Genomic DNA, 18,486 nt, shown 5'->3' with positions numbered 1-18,486 from the left:
AGTCGGAAACTTTAACAAACGAGAAAGGTCACTTACTTGTTAGCTTGTTGTGGCTGAGGACCAGCTGTGTGATATGGGATAAAGAAACTAAAAGGAAAGAAAACAAAAAGTCACACAGTCAGTCAACGTACCCAGATTATACCCACACTCCTAACAGGGTGAAAACCGCTCAATTATTTTCATGGGTTGACGTGTTAGCGCTCATCCAAATAGAAGCCAAGATTTACAGAGCACTATCTGTTACATGTTAAACCAAATGAAGAAAAGTCATGCGATTAACAGTGCAATTAGCAGAGCAAGTTAGAGCTAATGAGATTAATGTCATGGGATCAAGCGTGACAAGGGCCGGTTAGCTTTGCTTGGTGATCTGGTCTGCTTGCATAATCTTGGTCATCCATCTCCATCTACAGGTGCCAGTCAGAAGAACCAGCCAAAGGGGCAGAGAGACGCAAAGGCCTTCCCTATGTGCTAATTAAAAATAGATAGATAGATAGATAGATCAGCAAGCTACCCCGTCACAACAGAAACATCATGGAACAGAAGGTCGGCGCCTATTACTTCATTTGCGTGCTTTCCCAGACACACCATGGGAGAGTCGGAGCAAAGACCCTTGACAGTGTTCTTGAAACATATTGGGGGTGACAGTTCAAAGACTGGTCTGAAATGCAGATTCACTCCCCAGCTTCATACGTCATCACGGAGGTTTAATCTGTTCAACAAGGTTAGGTTTGCTTAAAGCACGGTCTTTCCTACCGTAAAGAAAACACACACGGGAATATGCACAAAAGTGAGGGAGAGACAAAGAGAAGAGAGAAAAGTGATGCAGCTCCCACTTTGGGTTCTAGAATTTACCGTATTGGTCGGTTGATATGGATTGAGATTTTTTTTTTCCAGTATTCTTTCTAAAAGAACATTCTATTAATGTGGTACAGGTTTTTTCCCTTAAAGGCACATAAAACAACAAAAACTGTTCTCAGGAAGGGTCTCAATGCTGGAGACCAGGATGCTTTTAAGAAAATGAGTATTCGTCACCACGGACCACAAGTTTTGCGTGTTATTTTTAAAACCCTCACAAAATTAACAGGAAAGTTCAAAATACAAAATACAACAGGAAAGTTCAAAAGACTTGCTTTCCCAGCCTGAACCAGTGAGATTAAGCTGCTGACCTGATGTCCCGCCTTCAATTGGTTTCTAGCTACAATTCAGTTCCGCTGTCTGCCCTTAGCCACTTTCTCACCACCTGCTTACCCTCTACCACACCTAACAGACAGAGGCGAAGAATGCTATTAAGTTTCTACAATGCACAAGGCAACCCAACCCATGACAGAACTATCCAATCCAAAACACCAAGTGGGTTGCTATTGAGAGATGGCAATTATTTATTTATAATTCTGTGGCTTTGTGGTTTCTTACCTTAGCTGATGGGTTATAACATATCCTTATTATTGGCATTGATGCTCAAATTATCCCAGGCTTGGCCAGTGGGAGTCCATCCAAGCTGCCTGTGGGTCCTTTTGACACATCCCATGGTTCTCTGAGCACTTCTGGGCTTTCAGGCACACAATATTCAGGCTCATTTTATATTTTTCCTACCATATCCCTTGAGTGAGCCATTTCTCCCAAGAGTTCTGGTTCCTTTTTGTGGAAAATGGTATTTACAAGCCCAAATCTGGGTCCCAGATGGTCTCACTGCTGTTGGAGGGTCAGTCCTCTTAGCCTCGCGAAGGACAGAGACAGGGAGCACCCAGACGCATAGACAGACAGACACACTCTCTTTTGTGACATCAATATTGATTTCACTATCTATTTATATTACTAAAAACCGTAAGTTCACCCCAATATATCCAATTCCAATACATCACAGGGCTCACTCTAGTTTTCTCTCTTTCCATATTTGTCATCCTCACCTCTAACAGTGGGAACTCCGGTTTCCCTTGCCTTTAGCCTATGTACTTATTTAATCAATACCCTTACACATAACTGCATAAAATAGTATCTTAAAACGAGACCGGACGGCTCTATGCTCATCGTGGGACACCTGGAAGTCTGACACTGACTCTTAGTCAAGCTAAGGAGGAGAGAGTGTGGATCCATGCCTTACACCTGGCCACAGGGCCTGCGCTGGCTATGTGACCAGCATATAGAAGTCACCACTGGCCATTTCTGACCAGGCTCTCCTGACACCAAGATCCGTCACACACGTCTGATGAGTCCTACCCTGGAGGCAAAGTGAGTCCTGTGCAACTGAGGAGCTGACACTGGGGACTGCGACACCGAGCCTCTCAGGCTGGCCATGCTCCCCTGTGCGTGCTTTCTCCCGCGGAACCTCATCCTGTGCCTTGGTAAGCCCTAAAGTGACAGGCGCTGTGAGATCTCATGAGTGCCTTGCATGACCCAACATGGCTTCACTGCAGTAACATATCCCAGCCACTCCTTCCTCCTCTGTATATTGTGACACTGACTCTACACCAGCCGCCCTCCCCCCGGCCTCCCTCCTCCCCCTGCCTGGGCTCTGACATGCACACCTAGCCTGGGTGCGCTCCTCACCAATCACGTTCCCATACTCCACCCCCGGCCACCACCCCCTGAACACCTCTCTTTTTTCTGTACCATTTCATGGGTTCAGGACCAAATTATCAGGGAAGGAGAAAGAAAGGGCCAAGGGGAAGGAGAGGAGCATCTTTGTGGCTTTAAAAAAATATATCACAATGGTGGTGGCTTCCCACATGAAGTTTAAGATCTTACATGCTGTAGAAATCTCATACGCTTTTATTTTTAAGAGTTATGATCTTCTGGGCTACTGAATAAAGGAGTCTTCTCTAAGATACACAGTCTGATGTGGAAAAAAAAAAAATCAAAAAAAAATCTGTCATACCGAATAAGATGAAATAGATTCATAGGTATATCAACTAAGTCTATGCTTAGCTTCATGAGAGAGTAGACCACAAATAAAAAGGGCTACACAAAATAGGAGTCTCCCTCTGACTTACACATAGGCAATCTAGGAGCTCCTGGTATCTTGTTAAATCACCCACTGCGCGTGGTTCATACCCTGCTATGGACTGAATGTTTGTGCCTCTGAAAAATTCATAGCTTGATGTTCTAATTTCCAATGCGATGGGATTAGAAGGTAAGGCGTTTGGGAGGTGATATGGTTATGAGCACGCAGCTCTTACAAATGAGATCGCTGTCCTAGTAGTAGGAGATGGGAAAGAGATGAGCTCTCTTTTCATTATGTGATGATACAGCAAGGTTGCCTTCCACAAATCAGGAAGAGAGCTCTCACCAGACACCAAATCTGTTGACACCTTATCTTGGCCTTTCCAGATTTCAGAACTATAAGGAATGAATTCCTGTTGTTTAAGCCACCTAGTGTATGGCTTTTTTGTTGTAAGCAGCTTGAAGTGACTGAGACACACCTCATGGTCCAAGATCACTGCCTGAACCCAGCCATGATGTCTACATTCCTCTCAAAAAGAAGAAAAGGAAAAATAAAAGCCTTCCTCTTTCAGGAAACTTCCCAGAACCCTCTTATCAACAATGAGTCAAAATCTAGTAATATGGTGATGCCTAGCTACAGGGTGGCTTCCACAGGCCACCTAAAAAATTAGAGCTTTGATTACCAAGAAAGATAGGTAAGCTAGGAACTGGCAGACCATCCATCTGAAAGTCACCAAAATCAAAAGATAACTGATGACCTCCCTCCATGTCCCCTGAATTAATTTCTCCTAAAACACCACAAGTAACTAATTAATTAGAAGGAAAAACTTTGGCTCTTCTCAAAGAAAAGCAAAGCTCAGAACCCAAGGTTCACGATGACAGGATTTAATTAGGGAAAACTAAAGACTGGTTTCTCTCAATATGCCTTTAAATGTTTTTAAACTGTTTCCTATCTGGTCAAGTTGAGATTTTTAAGAACTTCATTTTTAATTTGTAATAAAAGTTTATAACTTGATGTTTTCAAAAAAGTCAACAAACTGCAAGCCCTTCTTAATAAAGGCCTTAAATAATTTTAAAAAAATTAGGGAAAACTAGTTCTTTTTGATGATTTCATTGCATCCTTTCAACAAAGGCTTACTTAGCTGGAGAGAAAGTAACAAAGTTCACACTTTTTTTTTTCTTTAACAGAGAAGAGAAATTCAAGTTGTTGCTTCATCTGATCACACCCCCCACAAAGTATTTTTCTTTCTGGCTATTGTTACAGGTCCACATGTTAAAGTAGGTAAGAGGGAGAAAAATTAGAGCAGAAAAGAAAAAAGTTAATAAAAGATCTTTGAAAAAAATATTTAGGGCAACAAAGGACCCCAGGTTGTGTCTGCAGGGAGGGTAGTTAAGTTAGACAAAAGTCGAGAGACACCCACAAAGCCCAGGACATGCAAAGACCAAGTGGTGACAGGCGTTATTTATACAACCAGCCACTCCCTTCCACTCGGGTATGGTGAGTTCATTGTGAGCCTTGTATGGAAACTGCACTGTTAAAAGAAAAGGGAGAAAGGTCTACCAAAATAGAATGGGTTATTTAAGAGGACAAAAGCTACCCTAGTGAAACACGTCGGGGAAAATGGAAGCGGGCTGTACCACTGACCCGCTCCTGCTGCCCCGCTGACCTTAATCACAACACTGGTAAATCTCTGCTGTGTTAATCACAGCCTCTAATGGGCCTGCTACCCATAAACTGTTAAGTATGAGCTTCATAGAGCACAAACAAACTGTTATTAAAATTCCTAAAGCAATGTTCAACCATGCTTTGCCCAGGCACTTCCAGAGTAGAATACGTTTCAAAATTCAACTCAACGACTAAGGAAATGTATTGACGTGCACAGTTAAACGTTGGAGTGCCTTGGCTCATATTCTGTCTCTGTCCTCTTTGGGAATGCTATTTGGATGAACACTGGATCAGGACAAAATGAACAGCAGGAAGCAAAATGGTTAGAAGGGAAATGTTTGTGGGGCAAGCGGGGGTAGGGGAGGGTATGGGCACTGCACTGCACTGAAGATTTATGATTATTTATTCTTTGTCCAGGAATGGAATCAGTAGGAAAATGCTCAGAAAGGAATCAATTAGCTCAATAATTTCAGAAGAAAGATGATCAAGGACTCCTTGGGCCACTAACTGACAAGACATCAACTGATCATGCTCCATGTGCCAATAATTTCTACCTTGGAGATTTTTCTAGAAGTAGCATCAACCGCACATCCTGATTAGCCTGCAACAGTGTCAGGTTATCGCATGGGCTGTTCCTCTCAAAAAGGCCCCGGTTTGGATGATAAACTACACAGTCACCCAATTCTGGGAACCTAAATAAAACGCTAGGTGGGACAGGATCCCGGAGGCAGGGAAGGAGAAGTACAAGGGTGCCAGCAGTTCAGAAAGAGATGTCACTCACTGTGAGATGATGAATTAAGACATGCCTTGGGGGTGAGCTGGACCGGGGGCAGATGGAAACGGGCATTAAGGCATCACGCTCAGGCTTATCTAAGCACAGAGATAAAAAACACGGCTGCAAGGAGGCAGTCGGTACTTCAATGGAGTAAATTCAGAAAAAAAAAAATCAAAGAATCAAAAACTCCTAGAAACAGAGATAAGTATTTCTAGATAACTCACAGGAGGAAGCACATAGTATCTATTTAAAACAGGTTCAGTGTTTTTCCCCTTGTGCTTTGGCATGAAGTAGATAATATGAAAAAGGAGAAATAAATGAGATGGGATCAGATGGCACGGCAGACGTGTTTTCAAGATAACCCAACATAGCAAGAAGATGGGGCACCCGGTGCTCGTCTTCATAGTTTCTTTTTGGCAATTTAGGAAGCAGATTCGTCCTTTGGTAGCACTTCAGAGATGGCCTTTATACCTGAGGACTGGGGGGAAAGCAGGCAAGGATGAGACGAGGGGAAGGAGATTTGAAAACACACAAAAGTAACAGGGAACCTGACATAGTCTGGAATCCCGCCGCAGGTTAGAATCGACCAGCTTTAGGTTCTAAACAGAAGGTTCCATAATGGTGGTCACAAAAACAAGACTGCAACCTAGTTTCACAGACCGTACATTCCAAATAGAAACCACTGGAAAGGCGTTGCTATCACCTTGGACAGCTCTTATAGTTGCACCAGAAATACCACCATATCCTCCTGGGATATTCAAAGAGGGCCACCTTGTTTTCCACCTCCAGGGGAGCCCCTTACAACTCTACAGAACTGTACACATTACATTGTGAGCAGCCCCTCTGGAGCTGTGCACAGAGGCACCCATGGTAACTCAAATCCCCCCAAAGTTCTGAACTAGGAAGAATTCATTGGCACTTAACATGAGGGGTGGTCCAAATGGATTTGCCATTTTGGCTCCCTGGTGGACTTGAACCAGTGACAGTCTTAAATAACCTTCCTTGCAGAGACTCCACAGGAATGCAGGAGCCGGCCAGATGTCAGCACCAGGAAGCAATGCTGACCAATCTCCATGATATGTGATTAAAATGCCTGGCAGAGTTGCGCGGCTGAAGTTATTTCACCCTTGGTAGTAAGATACAGATTCAGACGTACTTAAGTATGCAGGTTCTGACAATACATTAAAATGAAGACAGACAATAAAATGTTTGATACCAACAAATAATATAAATATCATATTCATCAACACACCCGGAATCATAAAGACATTTCTTTTGAATTTTGTTCATAATTTAAAACTTTAAAAATACCACTGCAGGAAGAAAGCTTCTTTCTCTCAAAACAAGTTACTGTTCATGGCTAGAAACTCTTTACCAGTAAGTTTTCGAAATAATTGGTCACAGGACTGAATCCATTGAATTCTCTTTACAGATATGGAGGCTATCAGTGACTATCAGAGCCTCCTCTTCCTACAAGGAAGAGCAGAGAATTCTCACATGATGAGAAACTCCCATGAGCTGGTCACTAACTGGTGGCTCTGAGCCCACCAGGACAGAAAGGATAAAGATCAAATATGCTGTGTTACTAAAATTGGGGAGCTCACATGATTCCTGACCCCACATGTCACTGTACAGTGTTTCCTTCAGGAAAAACATACAAGGAAAAATCCTATTTCTAAGATGTCTGAGAGAATTAAAGAGAAAAATATAGTAATCAACTTAAGATATGCAGTCGTTAATACCCCTTTGGTTTTAAACAGGATGGTATTAACAAAACTCAGTGGGTTCCGCCTACTTCTCAAGGGACTGCACTTCCTTGGTGGGAGCAGGATGGAACGAGTGGGAGGAAGTTGCTGCCCTCCATGAGCTTGCTCCGTACCAAGAAGGGCAGGACAGAAGACACTAGGATACAATAGAATGCAATGGTGATTGATGTGTCAGCTGGATTGGCCAAGGGGTGCCCACGACAGAAAACTCTAGGGTACAATAAAGAATGCGATGGTGATTGATGTGTCAACTGGACTGGGCTAGGGGGTGCCCAGGACAGAAAACTCTAGGGTACAATACAGAATGCGATGGTGATTGATGTGTCAACTGGACTGGGCTAGGGGGTGCCCAGGAAAGAAAACTCTAGGGTACAATAAAGAATGCGATGGTGATTGATTTGTCAACTGGCCTGGGCTAGGGGTGCCCAGACAGCTGGGAAGCATTATGGATGGGTCTGGATGTGTCTGTGAGGGTTTCCAGAAGAGAATAGTATGAGAATCAAGAGCCTGATCAAAGATGATCTGCCTTCCTCAGCATGAGCAGGCATCAAAAAGCCAAAGGGCAAATTCTTAACCATCCATCTTTTCCTGCCTGTGGACATCAGCGCTCCTGGCTCATGGGCCTTCACATTCTGGGACTTAGTGTCACCAATCCCTTCCCTGGTTCTCAAGCCTTTGGCTTTGAACTAAATAAGACCATCAACTTTTCCACTTCTCCAGATGGCAGATCATGGGATTGCTCAGCCTCCATAATCACATGACCCAATTCCTATAATAAATCTCCTTTTTTATACGTCTATATATAGTCTATTGGTTCTGTTCCTGTGGAACCCTGACTAATACGCAGGATATTTGTGCCATGAAGAAGGTAAGCTGGTCTGAAACTCTCATTAAATGCCTAAGTTTTTAGAGTTGGTAAAATCTTCAGGGACCAGAGTTGATTTTATGCTATCTCTACCTATCTTTTCTTTTTGTAAAAATTATTTTGCCTGTTCATACTGACTCATTCTTCTAACATAAACTATTTTATTTGTGTAACATAAAATGTATGTATGTTAGGAAATCAAAGAACTTAAGCTTCTCATTCAACAGATAAGACGACTGTAGCCCAGAGTGGTAAATTTACTTTCCCAAGGTTCCACAGGCCACGGGAATCAGAAACCTGTAACTAAGGTTTCTAGATTCTAAATCTTGAGTTTATTCTTTCCAAATTGGGAAAATAATATTCATACCTTGTGCTCCTGATAAGAAGGGAGCAATTCCTACCTTAATAAAAACCATCTAAACCTGAATGGAAAATTCTTCCCTGGAGTCCATAAAATAGGACAGTTACATAAAGTGACTTGAAGCACAGCAAAGGGTACACAGTCCCCAGCAGTGTGAGGCCCACACTGTAATTCCATGAGATCCTGAGAAAAATCACTGGGTCTTCCCGGAGCATGAATTCCTCATCTTTAAAATAAAAGCCTGAATTATATTACCTGATGCTATGAAACCAAGAAACAGGAACTAATATTAACATGATACTCGCTACATCAGTGAGCCACACCGGACCCTTTCTATCTGCTACTAGAATAGTAACAGCAGCTGATGGATACCAAGTACCAAGAACTTTATTTACTCACCCTGTTCTTCACAATAACCACCCTACAAGGCACTACTAGAATTTTCTATCTCCCTCCCAGTTTTAGAGGGGGAAAGTGAGGCCTGAGAGGTTAAGTGACTTGCCCCCAGAGCTAGTAAGCAGAGAGAACCCTCTAAAAACTGACTAGTTTTGACACTGTTTTACTGCACGAGCAAATATGCAACTGGTGACAACCACCATGTGCCAACTGTATGTGTCACATGGTGTCCCCAAGACAAAAAGCAGCTGCAATCCACAGGTTCGAGTGAGGACACGGGCCGCATTAGCTGTGCGTACACCTTCCACCCAGACAGCAGGGCGTATCCCCAACCCCAGGAACCCTGCAGAAAAAAGCCACCTGGGCAGGGCACGGGCCTGATGCCAGACATTTCCCTTCATTTTCTCAATGCGTCTCTCTGCTCCTCCACAACCTCCCTCCACACTTCTCCCCTGAGCCCAGCCCCACAAGGCTCCGCCCTTTCAAAGGGGAAGGACCTACAATCTGAGACCTGCCAGCCGTACAAGAGACACAGGGTTCTCAGCGCTCCATGGGCTGACAGTCATTCAATGGTCACTAAGTATTTGAGGACCGCTGTGTGTCACTTGTTCTTACCACAGCCAAGACAGGATGTGGTCTTGTAGGGAGCTCACCCCTTATTTTTACTTGACCTTGGTTTGCGGCTACCCTCCCTGCATGCCATCCCTTACCCAGTCCTCCAAGTGCTGCCATCTCCAATTCTATGACTCATCACCTGGGATGACACTGTCAACTGCTCACTAAGTCAAACTTGGGTGTGCTTCTTCTGAGCAGCCTCAAGGCTTCCCTAGACCCCCTCTGAGCATGACAACTCACCCCACACTCCCGTCTACTTCACTTGCATTTTCACCCCAACACACATGAACTCAGCCAAAAAATAGGCCAATGAGGACACCCACACACCCATCTCCTCTCCTGTCCTTCCCCCAAAGGTCCATCAGACTTTTTACTACTCCCCAATCTCCCACCTATCAGAGCTCCCACGATGACAGCTTCATAACAGACTGTGTCTGCTTTGGGAGGCTGAGGTGGGAGAACTGCTTGAGGCCATGACTTCAAGATCAGCCTGGGCAACACAGCAAGACCCTATCTCTACAAAAAAAATTCAACAGTAGCCAGGTGTAGTGTACACACCTGTATTCCCAGCAGGAGCATAACCTGAGCCCAGAAGTTCAAGGTTGCAGCGAATTATGATGATGCCACTATACTCCAGCCTGGAAAATACAGCAAGACCCTATCTTTAATAATAATAATAAAAAAAGACAGACTGTCTCAGCTTAACATACATAAAATTTCCTTATTATTGATCATAACAACCATTTTTTGTACCCAATCTGCACCTGATACTACATGTACTACACGTTATCCTTTATGGGAGGAGAAGCCTATTTTTCCGATTATATCAATGTGGAAAATGAGTCACAAAGATGCTAAGTAAACAGCAAAATAAAGACCATGATTCCAAAGCCCAGGCTTTGAACCACTAGGTAACACCCTCTCCGTATTGTCAACCCTAGATGTACTTGAAGAAACTCACACAGGATTCCTATGACAATGTCAACCTTTCTCTTTCTGTATGTGTACAGGGAGCCTATGACTCTAAGCAAACAGGAAGAAAAGTGAGAGAATTTCACTGCGTGTCCCCATGTCCCCTTGTAGCTGTCTCACACTGTCAGAGTGTTAGCAGGACGTTGGTCTACCCTCACATCATCCAGCCTCCCTGACCCAGGCAAGAATCAGTTCCTCACCCAGAGCCATAGGAGGGAATGTGATCTTGACAGCACCTTGACTTGGCACTTTGGGCCTCCAGAACTGTGAAATCAAAAATGTCTGACATCTTAAGTCATCAATTTTCTGATAATTTGTTAGAGCACCAGAAGAAACTAACTAGACTTCAAAGCAAAAAAAAAATCTTCTCAGCATCTAGGAAAAAAGAACAAACTATTTACATAGAAAAATTAGATTTATCATCAGACTTTTGAATAGCAGTGCTTTACTGCCCCATGAAAACAGAACAACGCATTTATAATGCTCCGGAAAAGGAACGTGCCAATCTCTATATCCAGTAAAACTGACTTTCAAGTACAAAAGGCACCTGCTGCTGTCTATTATCAATATGCAAGAACTCTGGGGATATTAACTCTCTTGAGGTTTCCTAAGGAATCTTCCAGAGTAGGAGCTTGAGACCATCAAAGTACTGAACTGAGCATGAACTCAGCCTGCACGCTGGGCTCTCACCAAGGGAACGCGAATCAAGTAATGTGGACACTCCAGATTGAGGACCTTCACTCTCCACTACCTTAACACACGAAGACCTCCGAGGGCTGGCCACCAGCACCAAGCAAGCAGACAGGGAAATACCCTAGGTGGCGCAAAGGGAGGAAGGGAGAGGAATCAAGGTCCCTGACCTGGGACAGAGATGCCAGCGGACGCTGACCTGGGAAGGAGACACCAGCGGACGCTGACCTGGGACAGAGACGCCTGCTGACGCTGACCTGGGAAGGAGACACCAGCGGACGCTGACCTGGGACACAGACACCAGCTGACACTGACCTGGGAAGGAGACACCAGCGGACACTGACCTGGGACAGAGACACCAGCTGACACTGACCTGGGACAGAGACGCCAGCGGACGCTGACCTGGGATAGAGATACCAGCTGACACTGACCTGGGAAGGAGACACCAGTGGACACTGATCTGGGACAGAGACACCAGCTGACACTGACCTGGGAAGGAGACACCAGCGGACGCTGACCTGGGACAGAGACACCAGCTGACACTGACCTGGGACAGAGACGCCTGCTGATGCTGACCTGGGAAGGAGACACCAGCAGACACTGACCTGGGACAGAGACGCCAGCGGACGCTGACCTGGGACAGAGACCTCAACTGAGGCTGAGGAGCGACACTCACCTTGGAGGATGATGGGAAAGGAACACTGTTTTCCTCCTTTAAGCCACATTTTGGAGGCTTCTGATACTTCTAACTTGTCCACCAACTCTAAACAATCTCCACGTCATTGCTGACTGTGGAAACCTTAGAAAACCTCAGAACAGCCGCACTATGCCGCAGAGCAGGAGGTGGGGTGGGGGCCAGTGATGGCTGTTGCAGCTCAGGCTCCCATCACCCTGGCTGGAAGACACAGGTGTCTGTAGTAGGAACGGAAGCCCAGTGACCAGCTCCTACACATGCTAGACTGAAGAGGGAGCATCAGTGCTGGGAGCACCGTGACAACACGGCAGCCTGTTTTAGGAAGTGAGAATCCCCACATAAAAATAGACAGAGTTATCTGGATAGCAATTAAAAAAAAAAAATCCAAGGACGCAATTTACAACAGAACTAGATGAGAAAGTGTCCCCACAAAAAACTCCAAAATGCAAGTGAGTGGGGACAAGCTACAAATAGCCACGAGACTGACACGGGATCTCATCTTTGGGGTGAAAACTGAGAGAACAGAGAACCCCTCCCAAAGAGCCAACCAAACTCACCAGCAGCCCAGTGGAACAATTTGAAAAGAAGAGCTGAAATGAGAAAGAGTTTGTCTGTGGCTGGCAGGCCAGCATCAGGACAAGTCCAGACCCTGTGACCTGGAAGCTCACCATATGGGGCTCCCTCCTAGGATAGGGCCTAGAATCAAAACATTTACCCTAATAGGGACCAAGGACAGAGAAGGTCCAGATAAAAGTGGGGAGAAGGACGCAGCCAGGTCACTCAAAAGCAAGTCACTATATTTTGAAAATTACCTAAAAACACAAGAAAATAGAGCTCTGTAGAAGTTGGAAAAGCTATTGAGGACCCACCCTCCCTAAGAATGTTTGAGAAAATATTATAAACATGAGCAAGATAAAAATAATAGAATAAAGTAACGGATAACAAAAGCTTATCAATCAGAGAGATGCCCAGAAAATAGCTCAAACCTGTTATTGACCATTTAAAAACAAGAGAAAAAGATTAAGAAAAAAAAACACAACATAAAACAACACTATGAATCAGAACTTGAAAAACTCAGGAATAAAGGGAGAAAACCCAACCAAAAAAGCAGACATAAAAAATCATTTCAGAAATGAAAACTAAACTCAAAGACACACACCAGCAAATAAACAATATGTCTTGTGAGAAATAGAAATTAAAGTACAGCTTCTTTAAAAACAAAACTAAGATAGACGTAGGGAGCAAGATGGTGGCCGAGTAGCAGCTTCCTTGCATCTGGGCACCATGAGTCTGGGGAGATAGGATCCGGGCATCTCTGGCTGATGGAATCTCCCTATAATCATCCTTGTGAGGATACAGGGAGTCAGCGAGAGACTCTGGACTCCAAGAGGAGGAGTAACACAGTAGAAAACCGGCAAGTGGTCGCGTGTGTTCAAGGGGTCTAAACCCACCAGCAATTTCCACAGGCACGAGAACTTAAAGAGCAAGAGGAAGTGAAAGGAAAATTAGGGCAAGGAAACAGATAAAAGAAATCACTCATGAGGAAGAATCAGCAGAAAACTCCAGGCAACATGAAGAACCAGTCCAGAACAACCCCGCCAAGGGACAATGAGGTAGCTATTGCAGAGCATTCCACCAATAAAGAAATGTTAGGAATGACAGAAAGGGAATTTAGAATACACATGTTGAAAACAATGAAAGAAATGATGGAAACGATAAAGGAAACTTCTAATAAAGTGGAAAATAACCAAAAGGAAATCCAAAAACAGAATCAAATAAGAGATGAACGATATGAAGAATATAGAAAGGATATAGCAGAGCTGAAGGAAATGAAACAGTCAATCAGGGAACTTAAAGATGCAATGGGAAGTATCAGCAACAGGTTAGACCACGCAGAAGAAAGAATTTCAGAGGTAGAAGACAAAGTTCTTGAGATAACTCAGATAGTAAAAGAGGCAGAAAAGAAGAGAGAGAAAGCAGAACGTTCACTGTCAGAATTATGGGACTTTATGAAGCGTTCCAACATACGAGTTATAGGAATCCCAGAAGGGGAAGAAGAATGCCCCAGAGGAATCGAAGCCATACTAGAGAATATTATAAAAGAAAATTTCCCAAATATCATCAAAAATTCTGACACACTGCTTTCAGACGGATATCGGACCCCAGGTCGCCTCAACTCTAACCGACCTTCTCCAAGACACATTGTGATGAACCTGTCCAAAGTCAAGACAAAAGAAACGATTCTTCAAGCTGCCAAGAGTAAGCGCCAGTTGACCTACAGGGGCAAATCCATCAGAGTGACCGCACACTTCTCTAATGAAACTTTCCACGCAAAAAGACAATGGTCATCTACATTTAATCTACTTAAACAGAACAATTTCCAGCCCAGAATTCTGTACCCTGCTAAGCCAAGCTTAAAAATTGACGGAGAAATCAAATCATTTACGGATGTACAAACATTGAGGAAATTCGCCACAACAAGACCAGCTCTACAGGAAATACTTCAACCTGTTCTGCACACTGACCACCACAATGGATCAGCAGCAAAGTAAGAACTCAGAAATCAAAGGACAGAACCTAACCTCCACACTGATGCAAAAGATAAAACTAAGCAATGGACTCTCACCAAATAAGACGAATAGAATACTACCACACTTATCAATTATCTCCATAAATGTTAATGGCTTGAATTCCCAACTGAAGAGACACAGATTGGCTGACTGGATTAAAAAACACAAGCCATCCATTTGCTGTCTGCAAGAAACACACCTGGCTTCAAAAGACAAATTAAAGCTCCGAGTCAAGGGTTGGAAGACAATTTTTCAGGCAAATGGAATTCAGAAGAAAAGAGGAGTTGCAATCTTATTTTCAGATACATGTGGATTTAAAGCAACTAAAGTCAAAAAAGACAAAGATGGTCACTTTATATTGGTCAAGGGAAAAATACAACAAGAAGACATTTCAATTCTAAATATTTAGGCACCCAATTTAAATGCTCCCAGATTCTTGAAACAGACCTTACTCAGTCTGAGCAATATGATATCTGATAATACCATAATAACAGGGGACCTTAACACTCCTCTTACAGAGCTGGACAGATCCTCTAAACAGAAATTAAACAAGGATATAAGAGATTTAAATGAGACCCTAGAACAACTGTGCTTGATAGACGCATATAGAACACTCCATCCCAAAGATAAAGAATATACATTCTTCTCATCACCCCATGGAACATTCTCCAAAATTGATCATATCCTGGGACACAAAACAAATATCAACAGAATCAAAAGAATTGAAATTTTACCTTGTATCTTCTCAGACCATAAGGCACTAAAGGTGGAACTCAACTCTAACAAAAATGCTCGACCCCACACAAAAGCATGGAAACTAAACAATCTTCTGTTGAATAACAGATGGGTGAAGGAAGAAATAAAACAGGAAATCATTAACTTCCTTGAGCATAACAACAATGAAGACACAAGCTACCAAAACCTGTGGGATACTGCAAAAGCAGTTTTGAGAGGAAAATTCATCGCTTTAGATGCCTACATTCGAAAAACAGAAAGAGAGCACATCAACAATCTCACAAGAGATCTTATGGAATTGGAAAAAGAAGAACAATCTAAGCCTAAACTCAGTAGAAGAAAAGAAATATCCAAAATCAAATCAGAGATCAATAAAATTGAAAACAAAAGAATCATTCAGAAAATTAATGAATCCAGGAGTTGGTTTTTCGAAAAAATAAATAAAATAGATAAACCATTGGCCAGACTAACGAGAAATAGAAAAGTAAAATCTCTAGTAACCTCAAACAGAAATGATAATGGGGAAATAACAACTGATCCCACAGAGATACAAGAGATAATCGCTGAATACTAAAAGAAACTCTATGCCCAGAAATTTAACAATGTGAAGGAAATGGATCAATATTTGGAATCATACCCTCTCCCTAGACTCAGCCAGGAAGAAATAGAGCTCTGGAACAGACCAATTTCAAGCACTGAGATCAAAGAAAGAATAAAAAATCTTCCAACCAAAAAATGCCCTGGTCCAGATGGCTTCACACCAGAATTCTATCAAACCTTCAAGGAAGAGCTTATTCACGTACTGCAGAAATTATTCCAAAAAATTGAGGAGGAAGGAATCTTCCCCAAAACATTCTATGAAGCAAACATCACCCTGATACCAAAACCAGGAAAAGACCCAAACAAAAAGGAGAATTTCAGACCAATCTCACTCATGAATATAGATGCATAAATTCTCAACAAAATCCTAGCCAATAGATTACAGCTTATCATCAAAAAAGTCATTCATCATGATCAAGTAGTCTTCATCCCAGGGATGCAAGGCTGGTTTAACATACACAAGTCCATAAATGTTATCCACCATATTAACAGTGGCAAAAATAAAGATCATATGATTCTCTCAATAGATGCAGAAAAAGCATTTGATAAAATCCAGCATCCTTTTCTAATTAGAACACTGAAGAGTATAGGCATAGGTGGCACATTTCTAAAACTGATTGAAGCTATCTATGACAAACCCACAGCCAATATTTTACTGAATGGAGTAAAACTCAAAGCTTTTCCTCTTAGAACTGGAACCAGGCAAGGTTGTCCTCTGTCACCTTTACTATTCAACGTAGTGCTGGAAGTTCTAGCCAATACAATTAGGCAAGACAAGGAAATAAAGGGAATCCAAATGGGAGCAGAGGAGGTCAAACTCTCCCTCTTTGCTGACGACATGATCTTATACTTAGAGAACCCCAAAGACTCAACCACAAGACTCCTAGAAGTCATCAAAAAATACAGTAATGTTTCAGGTTATAAAATCAATGTCCGGAAGTCAGTAGCCTTTGTATACACCAATAACAGTCAAGATGAGAAGCTAATTAAGGACACAACTCCCTTCGCCATAGTCTCAAAGAAAATGAAATACCTAGGAATATACCTAACGAAGGAGGTGAAGGACCTCTATAAAGAAAATTATGAAATCCTCAGAAAGGAAATAGCAGAGGATATTAACAAATGGAAGAACATACCATGCTCATGGATGGGAAGAATCAACATTGTTAAAATGTCTATACTTCCCAAAGCAATCTACCTATTCAATGTCATTCCTATCAAAATACCAACATCGTACTTTCAAGATTTGGAGAAAATGATTCTGCGTTTTGTATGGAACCGGAAAAAACCTCGTATAGCTAAGGCAGTTCTTAGTAATAAAATTAAAGCTGGGGGCATCAACATACCAGATTTTAGTCTGTACTACAAAGCCATAGTGGTCAAGACGGCATGGTACTGGCACAAAAACAGAGACATAGACACTTGGAATCGAATTGAAAACCAAGAAATGAAACTAACATCTTACAACCACCTAATCTTCGATAAACCAAACAAGAACATACCTAGGGGGAAAGACTCCCTATTCAATAAATGGTGTTGGGAGAACTGGATGTCTACATGTAAAAGACTGAAACTGGACCCACACCTTTCCCCACTCACAAAAATTGATTCAAGATGGATAAAGGACTTAAATTTAAGGCATGAAACAATAAAAATCCTCCAAGAAAGCATAGGAAAAACACTGGAAGATATTGGCCTGGGGAAAGACTTCATGAAGAAGACTGCCATGGCAATTGCAACAACAACAAAAATAAACAAATGGGACTTCATTAAACTGAAAAGCTTCTGTACAGCTAAGGAGACAATAACCAAAGCAAAGAGACAACCTACACAATGGGAAAGGATATTTGCATATTTTCAATCAGACAAAAGCTTGATAACAGGGATCTATAGAGAACTCAAATTAATCCACATGAAAAAAGCCAACAATCCCTTATATCAATGGGCAAGAGACATGAATAGAACCTTCTCTAAAGATGACAGACGAATGGCTAACAAACACATGAAAAAATGTTCATCATCTCTCTATATTAGAGAAATGCAAATCAAAACAACCCTGAGATATCATCTAACCCCAGTGAGAATGGCCTACATCACAAAATCTCAAAACTGCAGATGCTGGCGTGGATGTGGAGAGAAGGGAACACTTTTACACTGCTGGTGGGACTGCAAACTAGTACAACCTTTCTGGAAGGAAGTATGGAGAAGCCTCAAAGCACTCAAGCTAGACCTCCCATTTGATCCTGCAATCCCATTACTGGGCATCTACCCAGAAGGAAAGAAATCCTTTTATCATAAGGACACTTGTACTAGACTGTTTATTGCAGCTCAATTTACAATCGCCAAAATGTGGAAACAGCCTAAATGCCCACCAACCCAGGAATGGATTAACAAGCTGTGGTATATGTACACCATGGAATACTATTCAGCCATTAAAAAAAATGGAGACTTTACATCCTTCGTATTAACCTGGATGGACGTGGAAGACATTATTCTTAGTAAAGCATCACAAGAATGGAGAAGCATGAATCCTATGTACTCGGTTTTGATATGAGGACAATTAATGACAATTATGGTTATGGGGGGGGAAACAGAAAGAGGGAAGGAGGGAGGTGGGTGGGGCCTTGGTGTGTGTTACACTTTATGGGGGCAAGACATGATTGCAAGAGGGACTTTACCTAACACTTGCAATCAGCGTAACCTGGCTTATTGTACCCTCAATGAATCCCCAACAATAAAAAAAAAAAAAAAAAGAAAAAATGTTCATCATCTCTATATATTAGAGAAATGCAAATCAAAACAACCCTGAGATATCATCTAACCCCAGTGAGAATGGCCCAC

At 42.5% G+C, this 18,486-nt stretch overlaps 1 protein-coding gene across 2 annotated transcripts in view; it reads right to left on the bottom strand.

Annotated features, from left to right (window-relative positions):
* RSU1 (Ras suppressor protein 1) overlaps positions 1-18,486 on the bottom strand; it is a 193,780-nt gene that overhangs the window by 166,168 nt on the left and 9,126 nt on the right. For both annotated transcript variants that reach the window (XM_053572367.1, XM_053572366.1), the window contains exon 3: positions 37-87. In XM_053572367.1, coding sequence (XP_053428342.1) covers positions 37-87 — 51 coding nt within the window. The remainder of the gene's footprint in view (positions 1-36; positions 88-18,486) is intronic.

Source organism: Nycticebus coucang, chromosome 20 (genome assembly GCF_027406575.1).
Source record: "Nycticebus coucang isolate mNycCou1 chromosome 20, mNycCou1.pri, whole genome shotgun sequence".
Lineage (NCBI taxonomy): Eukaryota > Metazoa > Chordata > Mammalia > Primates > Lorisidae > Nycticebus > Nycticebus coucang.
The sequence above is the reverse complement of the archived record's forward strand: the minus strand, read 5'-3'. Positions and strand labels throughout refer to the sequence as shown.